At 48.4% G+C, this 27,298-nt stretch overlaps 1 protein-coding gene across 3 annotated transcripts in view; it reads right to left on the bottom strand.

Annotated features, from left to right (window-relative positions):
* Positions 1-143: 143 nt before the first annotated feature.
* Positions 144-27,298, bottom strand: part of LOC100497766 (sodium- and chloride-dependent GABA transporter 3) — a 119,942-nt gene continuing 92,787 nt past the window's right edge. For all 3 annotated transcript variants that reach the window (XM_031901299.1, XM_031901297.1, XM_031901298.1), the window contains exons 8-15: positions 21,461-21,564; positions 19,414-19,538; positions 14,672-14,784; positions 13,738-13,875; positions 12,897-12,999; positions 3,419-3,519; positions 2,899-3,069; positions 144-466 (exon numbers count right to left, since the gene is read on the bottom strand). In XM_031901299.1, coding sequence (XP_031757159.1) covers positions 320-466; positions 2,899-3,069; positions 3,419-3,519; positions 12,897-12,999; positions 13,738-13,875; positions 14,672-14,784; positions 19,414-19,538; positions 21,461-21,564 — 1,002 coding nt within the window. In that variant the 3' untranslated portion in view covers positions 144-319. The remainder of the gene's footprint in view (positions 467-2,898; positions 3,070-3,418; positions 3,520-12,896; positions 13,000-13,737; positions 13,876-14,671; positions 14,785-19,413; positions 19,539-21,460; positions 21,565-27,298) is intronic.

The raw sequence follows: 27,298 nt of genomic DNA, 5'->3' as shown, positions 1-27,298 counted from the left end.
CGGACGCGGGTTAGAAACACGACACGGCAGGAAACGCAGGTATAAAGGCGCACAGCACGGTACCCGGGTGTCTCTAGCGCTAGGGAACATCGAGCAGTCACAATATTACGTACAATTGGCACTAAAGAGACCGCACAACACTCTTCTGAAATCAGTCACTTATATAATAATTAAAAAAAATCACCTTTAGACAAGTATACAGAGTGCACTCACAATTAACCTGTTAAGACTTTGTGCGGAGCAAGCGAGACGCTCTATTTAAGTGAGATCTGTTTGTTTATCTGAGTTTGTGTTTTACAAAAGGAGTGGAATTGTTGCCTTAGAAGTGCGTCTCTTTCTCTGTGATGGCGGAGATGTTGCCGTCGCCTTTCAGTTTGGCTTCGCAGTCGTTGGCTGTAGCGGCGCCGGCCGCCAGTTTCCCCCTCATCTTCAGCTCTGGGCTTGGTAACGTCAAGGTCTTCAGTTTCTGCGGGTCGGACACAGGGACATTATTAGGGAATAAACATCTATAGAATAAATATCCCAAAACATGAATTTATTCAAAAATACCCAAAGCCCAAGGTGTATCCGCCTCACGCGTTTCGCATCCCCATAGGGTTCCACAACCCACACTGCATTAATCCCAAACCCTAATAAAGGTGATTGGAACCAGCAGAGTAAAGAAATTGAATGTATTAGGAATTATGGGTTCCCATGGGTTATACCAGGGGTGGGCAAACTACGGCCCACGGGCCACGTCCGGCCCGCTACAGCTGACTCCGCAAGTCTCATAACGTCAGACTTGACGTCTAGGGACTGACAAGCAGAAACGCCGGCCCGTCTGTAAGTATGTGGCCCCTGAGCCAAAAAATTTGCCCAACCCTGGGTTATACAGTCGGAGGCAGGGAAAAGTCCTCTCAGTTGGACCAAGATGACAAACCACAGACTGGAGGAAGGTCAGCCATGGTGCCATTTTTCAACCCAAATTCCTTTGGTTGTTCCCAATAAAGACTCATCTTGTTAATAATATCCATCATACCCAGTTGAATTCCTACTTTCCCATTTATTTTATCGGCCTACATGTCGTTGTTTTCTGAAGACCATAAGGGTGAAGCCACACGGAGATATTTAGTAGCAGCTACTTGTCACAACTACTAATCGCCAGAAAATCCCCTGCCATAGACAGTACTAAGAATTCCCTCTTCTAAACACATGTAGAGACAGTAATCAGTAAATGATCAGTATTATGATCTTTCCTAGAACCATTGGTCGCAGCCAAGTTCTTTATTCTGCTCCACTAAAGGCCACATAGGTACAAACAATAGAATTCTATCTAACGATTCAGCATTAACATTCACCCAATTTTCGGGCGCCTTCAGCAGCACCCAATCAAAATTTTCAGACCTGCCCAATAAATGGGGTAATTGATATCCAAGGCTTTTGCCGATATCGGTCGCCTCGTTAACCTCGTTACGTTCACCAAATATTGTGTGAAACCCCGTTTGTAGGATAATATCGGTGCATATTTTCTCTGAGGTTTAAAGATAAAAGCAGGTTTTGGGGCGGCTACTGCCCAACGGCCAAGGTACAAAGCCTTAGTTCTATGTATATCGCTGGGTACCCAGTGAGCGAGGGATTGATACAGACCATATGTAACTCTATACACAACGTATCTGAGTAATGAATTGGGTTTGGTACAAAGTTCATAAACTGTCCAATTAGATGTTCTGGTTATGACAATAAAAGTCAGACCTTGGTGTTGGGGGGTTAATAAGGGCTCCTGTGTATAAGGGGGCCTAGAAGGAACGCTCGCCCACATATACCCCGGCCGGGGCAGTTTTCTCCCAACAGGAGTACTGGCCGGGGGATTCAGGGAAGGGATTAAAGGGAAACTAAACCCCCAAACAGTGTCGGTCCCTATACAAATATATTGTATAAACATCTCATGTAAAACCCGGCTCCATCTAAATAAACCATTTCCATATAAATATACTTATTTAGCAGAATGTGCCATTGGGTAATCCTAAATAGGAAACTGCCACTTTAAGTACTAAGCCCCACCCCCTGGGATCATAGGAGTCACAGTGCACACAAACAAGCCAAGGCACACATACATGCTAGGCCCCATCAGCCAATGAATGGGCAGAGTTCTGCCTTTTGCTCCCACACTACTTCCTGTTACAGTTAGAGCTGCATCACTTCCTGTCAGCTGATCTCTGAGGGAGCACACAGCCCATTACTTCCTGTCAGCTGATCTCTGAGGGAGCACACAGCCCATCACTTCCTGTCAGCTGATCTCTGAGGGAGCACACAGCCCATCACTTCCTGTCAGCTGATCTCTGAGGGAGCACACAGCCCATCACTTCCTGTCAGCTGATCTCTGAGGGAGCACACAGCCCATCACTTCCTGTCAGCTGATCTCTGAGGGAGCACACAGCCCATCACTTCCTGTCAGCTGATCTCTGAGGGAGCACACAGCCCATCACTTCCTGTCAGCTGATCTCTGAGGGAGCACACAGCCCATCACTTCCTGTCAGCTGATCCCTGAGGGAGCACACAGCCCATCACTTCCTGTCAGCTGATCTCTGAGGGAGCACACAGCCCATCACTTCCTGTCAGCTGATCTCTGAGGGAGCACACAGCCCATCACTTCCTGTCAGCTGATCTCTGAGGGAGCACACAGCCCATCACTTCCTGTCAGCTGATGTCTGAGGGAGCACACAGCCCATTACTTCCTGTCAGCTGACCTCTGAGGGAGCACACAGCCCATCACTTCCTGTCAGCTGATCCCTGAGGGAGCACACAGCCCATCACGTGTTCATTCTGGGGGTGTAGTTTCCCTTTAAAGTCGCTGGGGGTGCATTAGATTTTGCCCCCCCAAGTGATGTTGCCTTTCCTGGTAGGCGTGGCTTCTCTCACCTGTATAAAGCTGCCTTCAGTCTGGCACATCTTGATAATGATCCACAGGGGGATACACACCATGGAGGAGAGAGCCATCATCCAGCCGATGCCGTACCCCCACGCGGGGTAAGTATATACGTTATTGTACTTCAGCGGCTTGTACTTCACCAAGAAGAATATGAAGATGCTCTGGGAGAGAGAGAGATTATGTGACTGACCAATCAGAATGGCTTTGGCCCAACCCCTTTAAAGCCGTCACCCTAAGAAATCATTCCAAATCCCTTAAAAAGCTGATCTGTCAATCATATATTGCTTGCCCCGCCCCTATGTCTTGGGTTGACTTGTCCTTTAACACCAAAGAGATTGGGAAATCTGAACTCCAAATCCATTGGCCCATTCGATGGGGGCGGAGCTCAGGCCCATGGAACCAATCGGATTTACAAGTTTTACGACTCCAAGGCTGGAAGAGCTTGTGTGATTCCCCCAATAGTCCCAGAAATACCGACTCACAGACCCAACCGGACCCCCCGATACTCACTGCGCAGATCCCTGGGGTGAAGAACATCCAGCACCACTTTATTAATACAAACGGGCGATGTCCAATCATATCTTCTATATTATCATAGAACCTATTGCTTCCTGTAACGAGAAACGGCATCTTAGGGAACCCACCCACATTCATGTATAGGGGGGTTACAGGGGGGTTACAGGGGCAGCTGGGAAGTTGTGGGATCCCCCCCCCCGGATCAGTGGTACTGGCAGATATATAGAAACATTGGGGTAACAGTCACCCCGCTATAGTTCCAGGGGTACCCAGGGCACAAATAAGCACTCACCCCAAATCCCCCCCTAACTGGCCTTCAGGCTGGGCCCCCTTAGCCCATAACAAGGTTACAGATATATAGAAACATTGGGGGTAACAGTCACCCTGCTATAGTTCCAGGGGTACCCAGGGCACAAATAAGCACTCACCCCAAATCCCCCCCTAACTGGCCTTCAGGCTGGGCCCCCTTAGCCCATAACAAGGTTACAGATATATAGAAACATTGGGGTAACAGTCACCCCGCTATAGTTCCAGGGGTACCCAGGGCACAAATAAGCACCCCAAATCCCCCCCTAACTGGCCTTCAGGCTGGGCCCCCTTAGCCCATAACAAGGTTACAGATATATAGAAACATTGGGGTAACAGTCACCCCGCTATAGTTCCAGGGGTACCCAGGGCACAAATAAGCACTCACCCCAAATCCCCCCCTAACTGGCCTTCAGGCTGGGCCCCCTTAGCCCATAACAAGGTTACAGATATATAGAAACATTGGGGGTAACAGTCACCCCGCTATAGTTCCAGGGGTACCCAGGGCACAAATAAGCACTCACCCCAAATCCCCCCCTAACTGGCCTTCAGGCTGGGCCCCCTTAGCCCATAACAAGGTTACAGATATATAGAAACATTGGGGTAACAGTCACCCCGCTATAGTTCCAGGGGTACCCAGGGCACAAATAAGCACTCACCCCAAATCCCCCCCTAACTGGCCTTCAGGCTGGGCCCCCTTAGCCCATAACAAGGTTACAGATATATAGAAACATTGGGGTAACAGTCACCCCGCTATAGTTCCAGGGGTACCCAGGGCACAAATAAGCACCCCAAATCCCCCCCTAACTGGCCTTCAGGCTGGGCCCCCTTAGCCCATAACAAGGTTACAGATATATAGAAACATTGGGGTAACAGTCACCCCGCTATAGTTCCAGGGGTACCCAGGGCACAAATAAGCACTCACCCCAAATCCCCCCCTAACTGGCCTTCAGGCTGGGCCCCCTTAGCCCATAACAAGGTTACAGATATATAGAAACATTGGGGTAACAGTCACCCCGCTATAGTTCCAGGGGTACCCAGGGCACAAATAAGCACTCACCCCAAATCCCCCCCTAACTGGCCTTCAGGCTGGGCCCCCTTAGCCCATAACAAGGTTACAGATATATAGAAACATTGGGGTAACAGTCACCCCGCTATACAACACTTTCCCCTGTCTCCGCCCCTATATATTAGGCCAATGGTATCAGCATAAGTGGGAGGAGGCACCAAAGGGGAGGAGTTTGCATGTAGATGAATTGCATTGATTGGAAACTGAAATCCACTGACCAGTTAGTTCCAGGGGGGCAGGGAATACAGACTATAGGGGGATGATGGGGCAGTAGCAGTAGATATAGGGGTAGTTACAGTAGATATAGGGGCAGTAGCAGTAGATATAAGGGCAGTTACAGTAGATATAGGGGCAGTAGCAGTAGATATAAGGGCAGTAGCAGTAGATATAGGGGCAGTTACAGTAGATATAGGGGCAGTTACAGTAGATATAGGGGCAGTTGCAGTAGATATAGGGGCAGTAGCAGTAGATATAGGGGCAGTAGCAGTAGATATAGGGGCAGTAGCAGTAGATATAAGGGCAGTTACAGTAGATATAGGGGCAGTTACAGTAGATATAGGGGCAGTAGCAGTAGATATAGGGGCAGTAGCAGTAGATATAAGGGCAGTTACAGTAGATATAGGGGCAGTTACAGTAGATATAGGGGTAGTTACAGTAGATATAGGGGCAGTAGCAGTAGATATAAGGGCAGTTACAGTAGATATAGGGGCAGTAGCAGTAGATATAGGGGCAGTTACAGTAGATATAGGGGCAGTTACAGTAGATATAGGGGCAGTAGCAGTAGATATAGGGGCAGTTGCAGTAGATATAGGGGCAGTAGCAGTAGATATAGGGGCAGTTACAGTAGATATAGGGGCAGTTACAGTAGATATAGGGGCAGTAGCAGTAGATATAGGGGCAGTTACAGTAGATATAGGGGCAGTAGCAGTAGATATAGGGGCAGTAGCAGTAGATATAAGGGCAGTTACAGTAGATATAGGGGCAGTTACAGTAGATATAGGGGCAGTTACAGTAGATATAGGGGCAGTAGCAGTAGATATAGGGGCAGTTACAGTAGATATAGGGGCAGTTACAGTAGATATAGGGGCAGTAGCAGTAGATATAGGGGCAGTTGCAGTAGATATAGGGGCAGTAGCAGTAGATATAGGGGCAGTTACAGTAGATATAGGGGCAGTAGCAGTAGATATAGGGGCAGTTACAGTAGATATAGGGGCAGTAGCAGTAGATATAGGGGCAGTTACAGTAGATATAGGGGCAGTAGCAGTAGATATAGGGGCAGTTACAGTAGATATAGGGGCAGTAGCAGTAGATATAGGGGCAGTTACAGTAGATATAGGGGCAGTAGCAGTAGATATAGGGGCAGTTACAGTAGATATAGGGGCAGTTACAGTAGATATAGGGGCAGTTACAGTAGATATAGGGGCAGTTGCAGTAGATATAGGGGCAGTAGCAGTAGATATAGGGGCAGTAGCAGTAGATATAGGGGCAGTTACAGTAGATATAGGGGCAGTAGCAGTAGATATAGGGGCAGTAGCAGTAGATATAGGGGCAGTAGCAGTAGATATAGGGGCAGTTACAGTAGATATAGGGGCAGTTACAGTAGATATAGGGGCAGTTACAGTAGATATAGGGGCAGTAGCAGTAGATATAGGGGCAGTTGCAGTAGATATAGGGGCAGTTACAGTAGATATAGGGGCAGTAGCAGTAGATATAGGGGCAGTTACAGTAGATATAGGGGCAGTAGCAGTAGATATAGGGGCAGTTACAGTAGATATAGGGGCAGTAGCAGTAGATATAGGGGCAGTTACAGTAGATATAGGGGCAGTAGCAGTAGATATAGGGGCAGTTACAGTAGATATAGGGGCAGTTACAGTAGATATAGGGGCAGTTACAGTAGATATAGGGGCAGTAGCAGTAGATATAGGGGCAGTTGCAGTAGATATAGGGGCAGTTACAGTAGATATAGGGGCAGTAGCAGTAGATATAGGGGCAGTTACAGTAGATATAGGGGCAGTAGCAGTAGATATAGGGGTAGTAGCAGTAGATATAGGGGCAGTTACAGTAGATATAGGGGCAGTAGCAGTAGATATAGGGGCAGTTACATTAGATATAGGGGTAGTTACAGTAGATATAGGGGCAGTAGCAGTAGATATAGTGGCAGTAGCAGTAGATATAGGGGTAGTAGCAGTAGATATAGGGGTAGTAGCAGTAGATATAGGGGCAGTTACAGTAGATATAGGGGCAGTTACAGTAGATATAGGGGCAGTAGCAGTAGATATAGGGGCAGTTACAGTAGATATAGGGGGCAGTTTACAGTAGATATAGGGGCAGTTACAGTAGATATAGGGGCAGTAGCAGTAGATATAGGGGCAGTTACATTAGATATAGGGGCAGTTACAGTAGATATAGGGGCAGTAGCAGTAGATATAGGGGCAGTTACAGTAGATATAGGGGCAGTTACAGTAGATATAGGGGCAGTAGCAGTAGATATAGGGGCAGTAGATATAGGGGCAGTTACAGTACATACAGTATGGGGGCAGTTACAGTAGATATAGGGGCAGTAGCAGTAGATATAGGGGCAGTTACAGTAGATATAGGGGCAGTAGCAGTAGATATAGGGGCAGTTACAGTACATACAGTATGGGGGTAGTTACAGTAGATATAGGGGCAGTAGCAGTAGATATAGGGGTAGTTACAGTACATACAGTATCGGGGCAGTTACAGTACATACAGTATGGGGGCAGTTACAGTAGATATAGGGGCAGTAGCAGTAGATATAGGGGTAGTTACAGTACATACAGTATGGGGGCAGTTACAGTACATACAGTATGGGGGCAGTTACAGTAGATATAGGGGCAGTAGCAGTAGATATAGGGGCAGTAGCAGTAGATATAGGGGCAGTTACAGTAGATATAGGGGCAGTTACAGTAGATATAGGGGCAGTTACAGTAGATATAGGGGCAGTAGCAGTAGATATAGGGGCAGTAGCAGTAGATATAGGGGCAGTAGCAGTAGATATAGGGGCAGTTACAGTAGATATAGGGGCAGTTACAGTAGATATAGGGGCAGTTACAGTAGATATAGGGGCAGTAGCAGTAGATATAGGGGCAGTTACAATAGATATAGGGGCAGTTGCAGTAGATATAGGGGCAGTAGCAGTAGATATAGGGGCAGTTACAGTAGATATAGGGGCAGTAGCAGTAGATATAGGGGCAGTTACAGTAGATATAGGGGCAGTTACAGTAGATATAGGGGCAGTTACAGTAGATATAGGGGCAGTAGCAGTAGATATAGGGGCAGTTACAGTAGATATAGGGGCAGTAGCAGTAGATATAGGGGCAGTTACAGTAGATATAGGGGCAGTAGCAGTAGATATAGGGGTAGTAGCAGTAGATATAGGGGCAGTTACAGTAGATATAGGGGCAGTAGCAGTAGATATAGGGGCAGTTGCAGTAGATATAGGGGCAGTAGCAGTAGATATAGGGGCAGTAGCAGTAGATATAGGGGCAGTAGCAGTAGATATAGGGGTAGTAGCAGTAGATATAGGGGTAGTAGCAGTAGATATAGGGGCAGTTACAGTAAGATATAGGGGCAGTTACAGTAGATATAGGGGCAGTAGCAGTAGATATAGGGGCAGTTACAGTAGATATAGGGGCAGTTACAGTAGATATAGGGGCAGTTACAGTAGATATAGGGGCAGTAGCAGTAGATATAGGGGCAGTTACATTAGATATAGGGGCAGTTACAGTAGATATAGGGGCAGTAGCAGTAGATATAGGGGCAGTTACAGTAGATATAGGGGCAGTTACAGTAGATATAGGGGCAGTAGCAGTAGATATAGGGGCAGTAGCAGTAGATATAGGGGCAGTTACAGTACATACAGTATGGGGGTAGTTACAGTAGATATAGGGGCAGTAGCAGTAGATATAGGGGTAGTTACAGTACATACAGTATCGGGGCAGTTACAGTACATACAGTATAGGGGCAGTTACAGTAGATATAGGGGCAGTAGCAGTAGATATAGGGGTAGTTACAGTACATACAGTATGGGGGCAGTTACAGTACATACAGTATGGGGGCAGTTACAGTAGATATAGGGGCAGTTACAGTAGATATAGGGGCAGTTACAGTAGATATAGGGGCAGTTACAGTAGATATAGGGGCAGTTACAGTAGATATAGGGGCAGTTGCAGTAGATATAGGGGCAGTAGCAGTAGATATAGGGGCAGTTACAGTAGATATAGGGGCAGTTACAGTAGATATAGGGGCAGTAGCAGTAGATATAGGGGCAGTTACAGTAGATATAGGGGCAGTTACAGTAGATATAGGGGCAGTAGCAGTAGATATAGGGGCAGTTACAGTAGATATAGGGGCAGTAGCAGTAGATATAGGGGCAGTAGCAGTACATACAGTATGGGGGCAGTTACAGTACATACAGTATGGGGGTAGTTACAGTAGATATAGGGGCAGTAGCAGTAGATATAGGGGTAGTTACAGTACATACAGTATGGGGGCAGTTACAGTAGATATAGGGGCAGTAGCAGTAGATATAGGGGCAGTTACAGTAGATATAGGGGCAGTTACAGTAGATATAGGGGCAGTAGCAGTAGATATAGGGGCAGTTACAGTACATACAGTATGGGGGCAGTTACAGTACATACAGTATGGGGGCAGTTACAGTAGATATAGGGGCAGTAGCAGTAGATATAGGGGCAGTTACAGTACATACAGTATGGGGGCAGTTACAGTACATACAGTATGGGGGCAGTTACAGTAGATATAGGGGCAGTAGCAGTAGATATAGGGGCAGTTACAGTACATACAGTATAGGGGCAGTTACAGTACATACAGTATGGGGGCAGTTACAGTACATACAGTATGGGGGCAGTTACAGTAGATATAGGGGCAGTAGCAGTAGATATAGGGGCAGTTACAGTACATACAGTATGGGGGCAGTTACAGTACAATACAGTATGGGGGCAGTTACAGTAGATATAGGGGCAGTAGCAGTAGATATAGGGCAGTTACAGTACATACAGTATGGGGGCAGTTACAGTAGATATAGGGGCAGTAGCAGTAGATATAGGGGCAGTTACAGTACATACAGTATGGGGGCAGTTACAGTACATACAGTATGGGGGCAGTTACAGTAGATATAGGGGCAGTAGCAGTAGATATAGGGGCAGTTACAGTACATACAGTATGGGGGCAGTTACAGTACATACAGTATGGGGCAGTTAGAGTAGATATAGGGGCAGTAGCAGTAGATATAGGGGCAGTTACAGTAGATACAGTATGGGGGCAGTTACAGTAGATATAGGGGCAGTAGCAGTAGATATAGGGGCAGTTACAGTACATACAGTATGGGGTCAGTTACAGTAGATATAGGGGCAGTAGCAGTAGATATAGGGGCAGTTACAGTACATACAGGGGCAGTTACAGTACATACAGTATGGGGGCAGTTACAGTAAATACAGGGGCAGTTACAGTACATACAGGGGCAGTTACAGTACATACAGTATGGGGGCAGTTACAGTACATACAGTATGGGGGCAGTTACAGTACATACAGTATGGGGGCAGTTACAGTACATACAGGGGCAGTTACAGTACATACAGTATGGGGGCAGTTACAGTACATACAGGGGCAGTTACAGTACATACAGGGGCAGTTACAGTACATACAGTATGGGGGCAGTTACAGTACATACAGTATGGGGGCAGTTACAGTACATACAGGGGCAGTTACAGTACATACAGGGGCAGTTACAGTACATACAGTATGGGGGGCAGTTACAGTACATACAGGGGCAGTTACAGTACATACAGGGGCAGTTACAGTACATACAGTATGGGGGCAGTTACAGTACATACAGTATGGGGGCAGTTACAGTACATACAGTATGGGGGCAGTTACAGTACATACAGTATGGGGGCAGTTACAGTACATATAGGGGCAGTAGCAGTAGATATAGGGGCAGTTACAGTACATACAGTATGAGGTCAGTTACAGTAGATATAGGGGCAGTAGCAGTAGATATAGGGGCAGTTACAGTACATACAGTATAGGGGCAGTTACAGTAGATATAGGGGCAGTAGCAGTAGATATAGGGGCAGTTACAGTACATACAGTATAGGGGCAGTTACAGTAGATATAGGGGCAGTTACAGTAGATATAGGGGCAGTAGCAGTAGATATAGGGGCAGTTACAGTAGATATAGGGGCAGTAGCAGTAGATATAGGGGCAGTTACAGTACATACAGTATAGGGGCAGTTACAGTAGATATAGGGGCAGTTACAGTAGATATAGGGGCAGTAGCAGTAGATATAGGGGCAGTTACAGTACATACAGTATAGGGGCAGTTACAGTAGATATAGGGGCAGTAGCAGTAGATATAGGGGCAGTTACAGTACATACAGTATGGGGGCAGTTACAGTAGATATAGGGGCAGTAGCAGTAGATATAGGGGCAGTTACAGTACATACAGTATGGGGGCAGTTACAGTAGATATAGGGGCAGTAGCAGTAGATATAGGGGCAGTTACAGTACATACAGTATGGGGGCAGTTACAGTACATACAGGGGCAGTTACAGTACATACAGTATGGGGGCAGTTACAGTACATACAGGGGCAGTTACAGTACATACAGTATGGGGGCAGTTACAGTACATACAGTATGGGGGGCAGTTACAGTACATACAGGGGCAGTTACAGTACATACAGTATGGGGGCAGTTACAGTACATACAGGGGCAGTTACAGTACATACAGGGGCAGTTACAGTACATACAGTATGGGGACAGTTACAGTACATACAGGGGCAGTTACAGTACATACAGGGGCAGTTACAGTACATACAGTATGGGGGCAGTTACAGTACATACAGGGGCAGTTACAGTACATACAGGGGCAGTTACAGTACATACAGTATAGGGGCAGTTACAGTAGATATAGGGGCAGTACCAGTAGATATAGGGGCAGTAGCAGTAGATATAGGGGCAGTTACAGTACATACAGTATAGGGGCAGTTACAGTAGATATAGGGGCAGTAGCAGTACATACAGTATAGGGGCAGTTACAGTACATACAGTATGGGGGCAGTTACAGTACATACAGGGGCAGTTACAGTACATACAGGGGCAGTTACAGTACATACAGTATAGGGGCAGTTACAGTAGATATAGGGGCAGTAGCAGTAGATATAGGGGCAGTTACAGTATATACAGTATAGGGGCAGTTACAGTAGATATAGGGGCAGTTACAGTAGATATAGGGGCAGTAGCAGTAGATATAGGGGCAGTTACAGTACATACAGTATGGGGGCAGTTACAGTACATACAGTATGGGGGCAGTTACAGTAGATATAGGGGCAGTAGCAGTAGATATAGGGGCAGTTACAGTACATACAGTATGGGGGCAGTTATAGTACAAACAGTATGGGGGCAGTTACAGTAGATATAGGGGCAGTAGCAGTAGATATAGGGGCAGTTACAGTACATACAGTATGGGGGCAGTTACAGTAGATATAGGGGCAGTAGCAGTAGATATAGGGGCAGTTACAGTACATACAGTATGGGGGCAGTTACAGTACATACAGGGGCAGTTACAGTACATACAGTATGGGGGCAGTTACAGTACATACAGGGGCAGTTACAGTACATACAGTATGGGGGCAGTTACAGTACATACAGTATGGGGGCAGTTACAGTACATACAGGGGCAGTTACAGTACATACAGTATGGGGGCAGTTACAGTACATACAGGGGCAGTTACAGTACATACAGGGGCAGTTACAGTACATACAGTATGGGGGCAGTTACAGTACATACAGGGGCAGTTACAGTACATACAGGGGCAGTTACAGTACATACAGTATGGGGGCAGTTACAGTACATACAGGGGCAGTTACAGTACATACAGGGGCAGTTACAGTACATACAGTATGGGGGCAGTTACAGTACATACAGGGGCAGTTACAGTACATACAGGGGCAGTTACAGTACATACAGTATGGGGGCAGTTACAGTTCATACAGGGGCAGTTACAGTACATACAGTATGGGGGCAGTTACAGTACATATAAGGGGGGGGCACTTACCGTACACCCAGCCGATACAGACGCACTCAAACACGGCTACAAATAACAGACACATGCCGCTCGCTGCATACGAGTCGAAGAGCTGGAACACGTACATCCCGCCCTGAGTAACAAATACCATATTAGCGGCGTTAGCAGCCGTGCAATTAATTCGGATCAGAACCAATTGTATTATTATATTGAACCAATTATATGATTAATGATTATATTGCTAATATTATATCATATTATATTAATAATGATATTATTTTACAGAAGCTCAGTTCTCAGTTATGGGCCAGTGATTGGGAATGAGCTCTGGGCTTTCCCTATGTACATAAAGGGTGGATTCTCCTTTAAGTTAACCTTTAGTAGGTTATAGAATGGCCACTTCTAGGCAACTTTTCAATTGGTCATCTTTATTTGTTATAGTTTTTAAACTATTTCCCTTCGTCTTCTGACTCTTTGCAGCTTTCAAATGGGGGTCACTGACCCCGGCAGCCAAACCCTATTGCTCTGTGAGGCTCCAGTTTTATTGTTATTGTTACTTTTCAGTAGTCATTTTGCTATTCAGGTTCTCTCCAATAAATAAACAGGTCTCTTATTCAAACGACTCCCTGGTTGCTAGGGTAACTTGGACCCTAGCAACCAGATAGCTGCTGAAACTCCAAACTGGAGAGCTGCTGAACTGAAAAACTACAAATAATAAAAAATAAAGACCAATTGCAAATTCTCTCAGAATATCCCTCTCTACATCATAATAAACATTATCTCCAAGGTGAACTTCCCCTTTAAGTGCAGGTTTGGGCCCACAGGGCTCAGTACAAGGTCGGAAGGCCAACAGGGAGGGGGGGGGTCTCACCTCAGTTAACATTATAAGTCCAAGGAGATACGACACGATAGAAAGCGCCAGAATCAGCAGTTCCCTCCTGTAGCCTCTTCGGAATATCTTTGGGTACATATCCACCACGGCGGTGACCAAGCTTTCCACACAGACGAACTGCACAGATTGAGAGTAATTAGTGGCGCTGATACAGTAAAGCAACACTGTCACGGGGTAAAGCTGTTTGTTACAAACCCATCAGTTAAAGCTCCCAGTAGGTATCAGAATAGCAGTCAATAGTAAGAAATCCAAGTCCGGCTTGGGACTCCTCCAGTTACATGGGAGTAGGAGAAACAATAGGTTAGCTGAAAGCAGTTCTAATGTGTAGCGCTGGCTGAAAGCTCAGACTCACTCACACTTTACTGCTGCGCTGCAAGTTGGAGTGATACCCCCCCCCCCTCACCCCCAGCAGCCGATCAGCAGAACAATGGGAAGGGAGCAAGATAGCAGCTCCCAGTAGGTATCAGAATAGCACTCAATAGTAAGAAATCCAAGTCCGGCTTGGGACTCCTCCAGTTACATGGGAGTAGGAGAAACAATAGGTTAGCTGAAAGCAGTTCTAATGTGTAGCGCTGGCTGAAAGCTCAGACTCAGTCACACTTTACTGCTGCGCTGCAAGTTGGAGTGATATCCCCCCCCCTCACCCCCAGCAGCCGATCAGCAGAACATTGGGAAGGGAGCAAGATAGCAGCTCCCAGTAGGTATCAGAATAGCACTCAATAGTAAGAAATCCAAGTCCGGCTTGGGACTCCTCCAGTTACATGGGAGTAGGAGAAACAATAGGTTAGCTGAAAGCAAAGTGCCCCATAACAATCATGGTAGTTTCCCTTTAATCAGTGCCAGGCAGGTTGCTTTATTAGCGCCATTAATTAGTTGCATTATTAGCGCCATTAATTAGTCGCATTATTCCCACCTGACTATCCAGCCCGAGGAAGATGAGCATCATAAAGAACAGCGCCGCCCAGAGGGGAGCGAGGGGCATCATGGTGACAGCCCTTGGGTAGGCGATGAAAGCCAATCCGGGACCTGGAACACAAAGCAAAGAGTTGGACGCCGTTGCCATGGGGATGAAGAAGTCGCCATGAGCAGAGGGGGAGGAGCCTGGACAATGGGAAGTGTCAGAGGCAAATTGAGATGTTCCAGTTGTTATTCCCTGTGGGGAAACAAAGTAGCCAGTGTTGGCCGCACCAAGGGGCAGGAGTCGGATATTCCCTGGGCCAAACACAAACTACCCCAGGGGCAGGGGAACAGCCTGTAACTAAGGGCCCAGGAATAAATAGAAACAGCGAGCGCAGAATCCGCCATTCCCTCATTATTTACAAACCAATGATATTTGTTTCAGGTTCTGTTGTGCTGCTTTACCCATGATCCTCTCCCACCCCTGCCCAGAGCTGCTCCCTGCCCCAAACACTACACAAATACACCACTCACTGACTGAGGGCAGTTACATGAGCCGCCAGTTACACCAAACACAGGGGAACATACAGATCCCGCGGGGATAGGGCCCCGGGCAGAACCAACCGAGTCATATTAGAACCAAATTGGGGAATATTGATTTAATTGGTCATGGTGAGTAGGACTGTACCATATAAGGGGGGTGTTGGATGGTGAGTAGGACTGTACCATATAAGGGGGGTGTTGGATGGTGAGTAGGACTGTACCATATAAGGGGGGTGTTGGATGGTGAGTAGGACTGTACCATATAAGGGGGGTGTTGGATGGTGAGTAGGACTGTACCATATAAGGGGGGTGTTGGATGGTGAGTAGGACTGTACCATTTAAGGGGGGTACTGGATGGTGAGTAGGACTGTACCATTTAAGGGGGGTACTGGATGGTGAGTAGGACTGTACCATTTAAGGGGGGTATTGGATGGTGAGTAGGACTGTACCATTTAAGGGGGGTATTGGATGGTGAGTAGGACTGTACCATTTAAGGGAGTTGTTAGATGGTGAGTAGGACTGTACCATTTAAGGGGGTTGTTGGATAGTGAGTAGGACTGTACCATTTAAGGGGGGTACTGGATGGTGAGTAGGACTGTACCATTTAATGGGGGTGTTGGATGGTGAGTAGGACTGTACCATTTAATGGGGGTGTTGGATGGTGAGTAGGACTGTACCATATAAGGGGGTATTGGATGGTGAGTAGGACTGTACCGTTTAAGGGGGGTACTGGATGGTGAGTAGGACTGTACCATTTAAGGGGGGTACTGGATGGTGAGTAGGACTGTACCATTTAAGGGGGGTATTGGATGGTGAGTAGGACTGTACCATTTAAGAGGGGTAAATCATGGTGAGTAGGACTGTACCATTTAAGGGGGTTGTTGGATAGTGAGTAGGACTGTACCATTTAAGGGGGGTACTGGATGGTGAGTAGGACTGTACCATTTAAGGGGGGTGTTGGATGGTGAGTAGGACTGTACCATTTAATGGGGGTACTGGATGGTGAGTAGGACTGTACCATATAAGGGGGGCACTGGATGGTGAGTAGGACTGTGGCATATAAGGGGGGTAACGGAGGTGAGTAGGACTGTGCCATTTAAGGGGGGCACGGGATGGTGAGTAGGACTGTACCATATAAGGGGGGTGTTGGATGGTGAGTAGGACTGTACCATATAAGGGGGGTGTTGGATGGTGAGTAGGACTGTACCATTTAATGGGGGTGTTGGATGGTGAGTAGGACTGTACCATTTAATGGGGTGTTGGATGGTGAGTAGGACTGTACCATTTAAGGGGGTGTTGGATGGTGAGTAGGACTGTACCATTTAATGGGGGTGTTGGATGGTGAGTAGGACTGTACCATTTAATGGTGGTGTTGGATGGTGAGTAGGACTGTACCATTTAATGGGGGTGTTGGATGGTGAGTAGGACTGTACCATTTAAGGGGGGTATTGGATGGTGAGTAGGACTGTACCATTTAATGGGGGTGTTGGATGGTGAGTAGGACTGTACCATTTAATGGGGGTGTTGGATGGTGAGTAGGACTGTACCATTTAAGGGGGGTATTGGATGGTGAGTAGGACTGTACCATTTAATGGGGGTGTTGGATGGTGAGTAGGACTGTACCATTTAAGGGGGGCACAGGATGGTGAGTAGGACTGTACTATATAAGGGGGGCACGGGATGGTGAGTAGGACTGTACCATATAAGGGGGGCACGGGATGGTGAGTAGGACTGTACCATATAAGGGGGGCACGGGATGGTGAGTAGGACTGTACCATATAAGGGGGCACGGGATGGTGAGTAGGACTGTACCATATAAGGGGGGCGTTGGATGGTGAGTAGGACTGTACCATATAAGGGGGGTGTTGGATGGTGAGTAGGACTGTACTATATAAGGGGGGTGTTGGATGGTGAGTAGGACTGTACCATATAAGGGGGGTGTTGGATGGTGAGTAGGACTGTACTATATAAGGGGGGTGTTGGATGGTGAGTAGGACTGTACCATATAAGGGGGGTGTTGGATGGTGAGTAGGACTGTACCATATAAGGGGGGCACGGGATGGTGAGTAGGACTGTACCATATAAGGGGGGCACGGGATGGTGAGTAGGACTGTACCATATAAGGGGGGCGTTGGATGGTGAGTAGGACTGTACCATATAAGGGGGGAGTTGGATGGTGAGTAGGACTGTACCATATAAGGGGGGAGTTGGATGGTGAGTAGGACTGTACCATATAAGGGGGGCGTTGGATGGTGAGTAGGACTGTACCATATAAGGGGGGCACGGGATGGTGAGTAGGACTGTACCATATAAGGGGGGCACGGGATGGTGAGTAGGACTGTACCATATAAGGGGGGCGTTGGATGGTGAGTAGGACTGTACCATATAAGGGGGGCGTTGGATGGTGAGTAGGACTGTACCATATAAGGGGGGAGTTGGATGGTGAGTAGGACTGTACCATATAAGGGGGGCGTTGGATGGTGAGTAGGACTGTTCTATATAAGGGGGGCACGGGATGGTGAGTAGGACTGTACCATATAAGGGGGGTGTTGGATGGTGAGTAGGACTGTACCATATAAGGGGGGCGTTGGATGGTGAGTAGGACTGTACCATATAAGGGGGGGCACTTGGGAAATGAGACGCCAGGCTGTGGGAAGTGCAGATAATGAATAGAGCGCTACAATAGGCCCAGTAATTGTGCGCTGCCTCCTTGGAACTGGAATAAAAGGGATCATAGCGAGGGGCTGTGTGATTAGACGAGAGAAGCTGAAAATGGGCTTTTTACTCTTTTACTCTCCTTTCAGCCTTTTGTTGGTTGGAAATTGTCAGAGAATAAAGAGAAGCTAAAGGACCAAACGCACACAAAGCCCGTTCTCATGTGGGGCGTATTTAATGGCAGATTGTGGGGTAATTTATATCCCATCGGCAGCAGCCATTGTTCTGGAGCTTTCTCAGCGCCCAATTACTGTTGCCGTTATTGGCCCCGGGGGGGGCAGATATGTAGTTACACACTAAGGGCCAGACACCCACCTGAGGCATGTAGGGACCAGAAATGAACCCAAGCGGGGGGGGGGGGGGGGGCAATGTGCCCCTCTCTCAGAACCCTACATACATGTTACATACATGTTGTACCCACACACAGTTACATAGGTACAGTTACATTGGGGTACCCCAAGGCTCCATTCTGGGACCCCTCTTCCAGTCTCCTTTGTGCTTTGTATCACTTCTATACAGAGAAATCTACCTCTCACTCTCAGAGCTGCCCTCTAATTTCCTCCCTGACTGTCTAACTCAGTCTCTTGCTTTATGTCCTCACTGGGCCCAAACAGACGAATCTCCCCAACTCCTCAGTTCCCCTGCGAGACACCAACAACACTGTATATTCCCATTTCACCAGTCAGTCATTTCCACCAATCCTTAAACAAGAGACAGACAAAGAACTTACCCATAATACCCTGTAGAGCCCACTGTTATGGCTTCTAGTACTGTGGGCCCCCCTGTCTAAACTGACCCCATCCCAACTCATCAAGAACACTGGTACCAGTCTCATTCACTTCTCCCGTCCCTCTGGCAGTCCCTGCACTGGTACCGCTCATACACAGAAATACTACAACGTTGCACTGGTACCGCTCATACACAGAATTACTACAACGTTGCACTGGTACCGCTCATACACAGAATTACTACAACGTTGCACTGGTACCGCTCATACACAGAATTACTACAACGTTGCACTGGTACCGCTCATACACAGAATTACTACAACGTTGCACTGGTACCGCTCATACACAGAAATACTACAACGTTGCACTGGTACCGCTCATACACAGAATTACTACAACGTTGCACTGGTACCGCTCATACACAGAAATACTACAACGTTGCACTGGTACCGCTCATACACAGAATTACTACAACGTTGCACTGGTACCGCTCATACACAGAATTACTACAACGTTGCACTGGTACCATAGATCCACCCAACGGAATTCCATCCCATTACTCACCCCACAACCTCCAGGCCTGAAATCTCCCAACCAAACCCACAGACTGGGAACCCTAACAACTCGGCCAGCCCCCCAACCCATTCCTGCTGCGACTGCAGGAGCACTAAGAGCTATAAAATGATGCTCCGCCCCCAAAACATGGCGGCTTGCCTGCTGAGATATTTGCCCCAAGGTTCCAGCAGAGGTTTCGCTGCTGCCACTGACTTACCTGACTCTGCCACCTCGGCAATGGGCACCCCTTGTTCGTAAGCCATGAATCCAAGGACGGAAAATATAGCGAAACCCGCGACAAAACTGGTTCCGCTGTTTAAGCAGCAAAGCATGAGGCAGTCCCTGCGAATAGAAAGGGAAAAGATCTAGTGGAGATGGATCCGGTACCCTGTGTATTGGGGAGATGAGTTACACAATAACAGCCCCTTCCGTTGTGCCCTAGGTACTCCTACCTACCCCTATATGTGGCCCTGGCACCCTGTGTATTGGGGAGATGAGTTACACAACTAACAGCCCCTTCCGTTGTGCCCTAGGTACTCCTACCTACCCCTATATGTGGCCCTGGCACCCTGTGTATTGGGGAGATGAGTTACACAACTAACAGCCCCTTCCGTTGTGCCCTAGGTACTCCTACCTACCCCTATATGTGGCCCTGGCACCCTGTGTATTGGGAGATGAGTTACACAATAACAGCCCCTTCCGTTGTGCCCTAGGTACTCCTACCTACCCCTATATGTGGCCCTGGCACCCTGTGTATTGGGGAGATGAGTTACACAACTAACAGCCCCTTCCGTTGTGCCCTAGGTACTCCTACCTACCCCTATATGTGGCCCTGGCACCCTGTGTATTGGGGAGATGAGTTACACAACTAACAGCCCCTTCCGTTGTGCCCTAGGTACTCCTACCTACCCCTATATGTGGCCCTGGCACCCTGTGTATTGGGGAGATGAGTTACACAACTAACAGCCCCTTCCGTTGTGCCCTAGGTACTCCTACCTACCCCTATATGTGGCCCTGGCACCCTGTGTATTGGGAGATGAGTTACACAATAACAGCCCCTTCCGTTGTGCCCTAGGTACTCCTACCTACCCCTATATGTGGCCCTGGCACCCTGTGTATTGGGGAGATGAGTTACACAACTAACAGCCCCTTGTTGTGCCCTAGGTACTCCTACCTACCCCTATATGTGGCCCTGGCACCCTGTGTATTGGGGAGATGAGTTACACAACTAACAGCCCCTTGTTGTGCCCTAGGTACTCCTACCTACCCCTATATGTGGCCCTGGCACCCTGTGTATTTGGGAGATGAGTTACACAACTAACAGCCCCTTCCGTTGTGCCCTAGGTACTCCTACCTACCCCTATATGTGGCCCTGGTACCCTGTGTATTGGGGAGATGAGTTACACAACTAACAGCCCCTTCTGTTGTGCCCTAGGTACTCCTACCTACCCCTATATGTGGCCCTGGCACCCTGTGTATTTGGGAGATGAGTTACACAACTAACAGCCCCTTCCGTTGTGCCCTAGGTACTCCTACCTACCCCTATATGTGGCCCTGGTACCCTGTGGTGCCACCCACCAGTACTGGGGCTCAGGGGTAAGACATTCCTGGGGTAAGGGAACACTGTGAGCATCTACTAGCCCTGGGGACTAGTTCACCTCTGCCCCATTGGGACCATTTTGGCGGGGCCCCTACACAAGGTGTTGCCGGCTGGCACAGGGTTCCAGGGCTGGGTGGGCAAATAGTCCCCGCCTCTTACACTGCGGTGTAACCCTCTCTTTTCCCATGTCTTTCTATTGTTCCATTGGCCCCCAACATTTTACCCCAACATTCTACCCCAGACAAATGTTGATGTTTCTATGGATTATCTAGAAGCTTGGCTAGGAATGAGTTGAGCCAGGGGTTCATGCAGGGGCGATTCTGGACATATCGCCGCCTGAGGCGGCTCCTGGATGCGCTCTCTGCACTAGAAGAGCCGAATTTCCGGTTTAAAAACCGGAAATTCGGCTCTTAAAGTTACCAGGAGCGGCTTTTTGCCGCCCCTGGTAACTGGGGCGCTTCTGCCGCCTGAGGCGAGTTTCTCAACTCGCCTAATGGCAGAAGCGCCCCTGGGTTCATGGAGGTTGGCACTGAGTAGTTGGCACCTTTATCGTCAAATAAATTGGCCACTTGTAGAGCCTTTTTGCAGAGTGATAGCCGGACTGGCCGTGGCCCGTGGGCCTCCAGTGGAACAGTCCTGACTTACCCCAATGGTTCATACCTACCTGTAGCAGTTATTGTTGTAATTATTGTAGCTGCCCAGTGCCGTCAGGCACCCCAAGCAGATGGCGTAGGAGAAGAAGATCTGTGTTCCGGCATCGACCCAAACCTGTTGGAGGCAAAGCAAAGTGTTTATTTGTCCCAGGGCTTTTATCTCTGCCCCAGGAAGAGTGGATATGGGGGAGACATAGAGGTCTGAGGGGGCTTCAGTAACGCATTAGATGGGCCTGTCCAGCCTTGGCATCCATAGAGGGGCAAATACATATAGACAGAACCCAACTCAGGTACAAACCCAAGTGCAGAGATCTGGAGTGGGGGCAAAACTGAGCGGACTGACACTATTCTGCCCCATACGCACTTCCGGCAGCGAGCACCATAGTGACGTGGGAATATTTTCACCATTCATGGATTCGCAGTGGATTCATTGTCAAATTTCTTGCACAAAATTGTCAAGAAAAATGTTGCTGTGACAAAAAAGTCTCTGCAAACACCAATTGACTTGAATGCATTTGGGGTAAGAGTCGCACGTAAATGTTGCGAACGTAACAATTTGAGATATAAAAATGCCCCTGTGGCTTTAAACCCTACCACCTCCTTATTTCTGCTGTTACTGGGCAGAGACCCCTGTATCAGTTTAAAGTTGACCACACCTCTTGCACTCTAATGTGTTAGTGTTTAGCAAAGGGGTGGGGCTTCCTCTTTGGCTGCCTCTGTATCTCAGGTGAAGCTCCACTGAGCCTGGGAGCGGAACTAGGCCCCAGAAAAGCCTTATTGCCCCAGAGTGATACCATCCACTCTGGTGAAGTCGGGGACGGGGCCCCGTGAACGAGGAATAGAAAGAATAGCAGAAGTTGTAGGAGAGACTTGGCAAGCAAGGGCAGTTTCAAGCCCCATCAAGGATAATAGTTCTGGAAGTACCTTCCATCCAATGTTGCCTCAGAGTAGACAGGAGACTGGCCAGAACAAGCCCTGATCCCTAGTCACCCGCAGGACTCTTCAGCTAGGGGTTATCAACCTGAGGACTGGGGTATCTATCCTGACTGCCCCCATAGGGGTGCCAAGCTGAAAGGTGCATTTACCCTGCCCAGACTCCCAACAGAGGTGGGATAAACCGGTGTGTAACCTCCCTTGTTTGTCCCCAGAGCACTACTATCATTTGCCATCTGTATCTGCATTGTGAGTATAACCCTGCTGAATCATTTGTCTCTGACAATAAACTGTACTATAGTTCAACCATACCTCCCAACATTTCATTAAGAGAAAGAGGGACAAAAATATGTGACGCGGGTAGTACAGCAAGAATTTTTTGGCCACGCCTGCTTTGTGACCACGCCCCCACATGCCACACCCACTTTACCTGCCCCAGATGTGCCAGTATAATCGCTAAATAAAAAGAATAAAGGACATATTAACTTCAAACATGCCAGTATGACTACATTAAATTGATAAAGGGCATATTAACCCCAGACATGCCAGTAAAATTACCAATCAACTTCAGACATGCCAAAAGTTCTGTGCATTTTCCAAAGTTATAAACAGGGCCAATTCCAGTGGTACATAAATCTATGTTATTTCCTTCCATTCTTAATCAGTTGAAAGCAAAACAATATTAATGTACCAGTAGAAGTTCCAGCCATATTAACAAGGCCTAAGGTTCCCAAACTTATAAGGGCCCCTTTTAAATGTCTGCTAGATTTTATGAACTGATCAGCGATACCTCTGTCTATTCCCCTGCATGCTGTGCTCTGCCAGAGATTCCCAGGAGTGAGAGATATATGTTAGGGGTGGGAAGGTGAAACTGCCCAGCACACAAATAAAGGCAGCAGCCTCTTCCGCCTGATAAAAGACAGAGCCCCCTCAGCCCCTGACCCAGTGAGCAGGAGCAGGGAGAGGGATGCCGCCAATGCTGATAGTTGACCCTTGCCTGTCACAAATGCTCCTCCCAGGACAATTAAACATCAAGGTAAGGCTGTGAGCTTGGGGTAGCGGGGAGATTCAAGAGTTAAGGGGGCGAACCACTGAAACAGCTCCCCCCGCTGCAAAGTCCCATACGGAGCTGTGGGGAGAGGTCCCCATTGCTCTGTATGGGAGCAAAATGCATACCTCCCAACATTTGAAAAATGAAAAGAGGGACAAAAAGATTTGGCACGCGTAGCGCGGCAATTTTTTTAACCACGCCCACTTTTGTGGCCACGTCCCAATTGCCACACCCCATCCATTTTTTTTTCAAAATACTCCTTTTATATAGTTATATAGAAATGGCGGGATCAGATGCAAATGTGCTATACCCTCATACTGTACTACCTAAGGAAAACAATATAGCAACTCCTACATATAAATACAAATAGGCAGTCAGTTATAACTATGTACCAGTTTTGCCCCCCCATACACAGTGCCCCCAATGGCCCAATAGACAGTACCCCCATACAGAGAGCCCCCATACACAGTGCCCCCACACACAATGCCCCATAGAAAGTGCCCCCAATTGCCCCCATACACAGTGCCCCAACTGCCCCCATAGACAGTACCCCCCACAGAAAGTGCCCCCAATTGCCCCCATACACAGTACCCCATACACAGTGCCCCAACTGCCCCCATAGACAGTACCCCCCCACAGAAAGTGCCCCCAATTGCCCCATAGACAGTACCCCCTATACAGTGCCCTCATAGAAAGTACCCCCATACACAGTGCTCCCAATTGAGACAGTGCCCCCCCATACACAGTGCCCCCCCATACACAGTGCTTCCTTCTTCTTCAGCAGCTCCTCTGCATATGCGGCTCCTTTCGTGGCAGTGCCAGGCCCTTTTATAGGGTTGTGCCACTGGGTACGTGTGACGTCAATACGCATGGGGTGCAACCTTATAAAAGGGCCTGACACTGCCACGAAAGGAGCCGCATATGCAGAGGAGCCGCTGAAGAAGAAGGAGCGCCAGCGCATCCCGCTGTTCCGGATACTTCAATGCGGGACATAGATGGAACTATCCGAGACAGCGGGATGTGCTATCAAAACTGGGACTGTCCCGCTGAAAGCAGGACAGTTGGGGGGTATGCAAAATGTAGAAATTGCCCTGCGGCGGGGCGGCATGGCGCCTCTATGTTTGTGCTGCTCTAGGCCCGAGCCTTTGGGGCCTCTCCACAGATCCGGGCCTGACTACACCCTTGCTCCGCCTGCACTCTTCCACCTAGTGAAGGCCCACCCTGTGTAAGAGAGTCGCATGTACCCCGTGCTCTAACACCAGCCTGGGTTTTGTCTATTTATAGCCAAACAAGCGTTACACAGGTTTCTCCTGCAGAATGGGATTTGGAATTACATAGTAACATAGTAACATAATAAGTTGGGTTGAAAAAAGACATACGTCCATCAAGTTCAACCATAATGCCTATATATAACCTGCCTAACCACTAGTTGATCCAGAGGAAGGCAAAAAACCCCATCTGAAGCCTCTCTAATTTGCCCCAGAGGGGAAAAAATTCCTTCCTGACTCCAAGATGGCAATCGGACCAGTCCCTGGGGCAACTGTACTGAGAGCTATCTCCCCTACCCCTGTATTCCCTCACGTTGTACTGAGAGCTATCCCCCTACCCCTGTATTCCCTCACTTGTACTGAGAGCTATCTCCCTACCCCTGTATTCGCCCTCACTTGTACTGAGAGCTATCCCCCTACCCTGTATTCCCCTCACTTGTACTGAGAGCTATCTCCCGCTACCCCTGTCATTCCCTCACTTGTACTGAGAGCTATCTCCGCTAATCCCTGTATTCCCTCACTTGTACTGAGAGCTATCTCCCCTACCCCTGTATTTCCCTCACTTGTACTGAGAGCTATCCCCCTACCCCTGTATTCCCTCACTTGTAACTGAGAGCTTCCCCCTACCCCTGTATTCCCTCACTTGTAACTGAGAGCTATCTCCCCTAACCCCTGTATTCCCTCACTTGTACTGAGAGCTAATCTCCCCTACCCCTGTATTCCTCACTTGTACTGAGAGCTATCCCCCCTCCCCCTGTATTCCCTCACTTGTACTGAGAGCTATCTCCCTACCCCCTGTATTCCCTCACTTGTACTGAGAGCTATCTCCCCTACCCCTGTATTCCCTCACTTGTACTGAGAGCTATCTCCCCCTACCCCTGTATTCCCTCACTTGTACTGAGAGCTATCCCCCCCTACCCCTGTATTCCCTCACTTGTACTGAGAGCTATCCCCCCTACCCCTGTATTCCCTCACTTGTACTGAGAGCTATCTCCCCTACCCCTGTATTCCTCACTTGTACTGAGAGCTATCTCCCCTACCCCTGTATTCCCTCACTTGTACTGAGAGCTATCTCCCCTACCCCTGTATTCCTCACTTGTACTGAGAGCTATCCCCCTACCCCTGTATCCTCACTTGTACTGAGAGCTATCTCCCATACCCCTGTATTCCCTCACTTGTACTGAGAGCTATCCCCCCTACCCCTGTATCCCCCCTACCCTGTATTCCCCTCACTTGTACTGAGAGCTATCCCCCCTACCCCTGTATTCCCTCACTTGTACTGAGAGCTATCTCCCATACCCCTGTATTCCCTCACTTGTACTGAGAGCTATCGCCCCTACCCCTGTATCCCCTACGCCCTGTATTCCCTCACTTGTACTGAGAGCTATCTCCCCTACCCCTGTATTCCTTCACTTGTACTGAGAGCTATCTCCCCTACCCCTGTATTCCCTCACTTGTACTGAGAGCTATCCCCCCTACCCTGTATCCCTCACTTGTACTGAGAGCTATCCCCTCTCCCCCTGTATTCCTCACTTGTACTGAGAGCTATCTCCCCTACCCCTGTATTCCCTCACTTGTACTGAGAGCTATCCCCCCTACCCTGTATCCCCCCTACCCTGTATTCCCTCACTTGTACTGAGAGCTATCTCCCATAACCCTGTATTCCTCACACTTGTACTGAGAGCTATCCCCCCTACCCCTGTATTCCCTCACTTGTACTGAGAGCTATCCCCCCTACCCCTGTATTCCCTCACTTGTACTGAGAGCTATCCCCCCCTACCCTGTATTCCCTCCTTGTACTGAGAGCTATCCCCCTACCCCTGTATTCCCTCACTTGTACTGAGAGCTATCTCCCCTACCCCTGTATTCCTCACTTGTAACTGAGAGCTATCCCCCTACCCCTTGTATTCCCTCACTTGTACTGAGAGCTATCCCCCTACCCCTGTATTCCCTCACTTGTACTGAGAGCTATCTCCCCTACCCCTGTATTCCCTCACTTGTACTGAGAGCTATCCCCCCTACCCCGTATTCCCTCACTTGTACTGAGAGCTATCCCCCCTACCCCTGTATTCCCTCACTTGTACTGAGAGCTATCTCCCCTACCCCTGTATTCCCTCACTTGTACTGGAGAGCTATCCCCCTACCCTGTATTCCCTCACTTGTACTGAGAGCTATCCCCCCTACCCCCTGTATTCCCTCACTTGTACTGAGAGCTATCTCCCCCTACCCCTGTATTCCCTCACTTGTACTGAGAGCTATCCCCCCTACCCCTGTAATTCCCTCACTTGTACTGAGAGCTATCCCCCCTACCCCTGTATTCCCTCACTTGTACTGAGAGCTATCTCCCCTACCCCTGTATTCCTTCACTTGTACTGAGAGCTATCTCCCCTACCCTGTATTCCCTCACTTGTACTGAGAGCTATCTCCCCTACCCCCTGTATTCCCTCAACTTGTACTGAGAGCTATCCCCCTACCCCTGTATTCCCTCACTTGTACTGAGAGCTATCCCCCCTACCCTGTATTCCCTCACTTGTACTGAGAGCTATCCCCCCTACCCCTGTATTCCCCTCACTTGTACTGAGAGCTATCTCCCCTAC

Source organism: Xenopus tropicalis, chromosome 4, assembly GCF_000004195.4.
Source record: "Xenopus tropicalis strain Nigerian chromosome 4, UCB_Xtro_10.0, whole genome shotgun sequence".
NCBI lineage: Eukaryota > Metazoa > Chordata > Amphibia > Anura > Pipidae > Xenopus > Xenopus tropicalis.
Note: the sequence above shows the minus strand (reverse complement) of the source record. Positions and strands in the feature narration are given on the sequence as shown.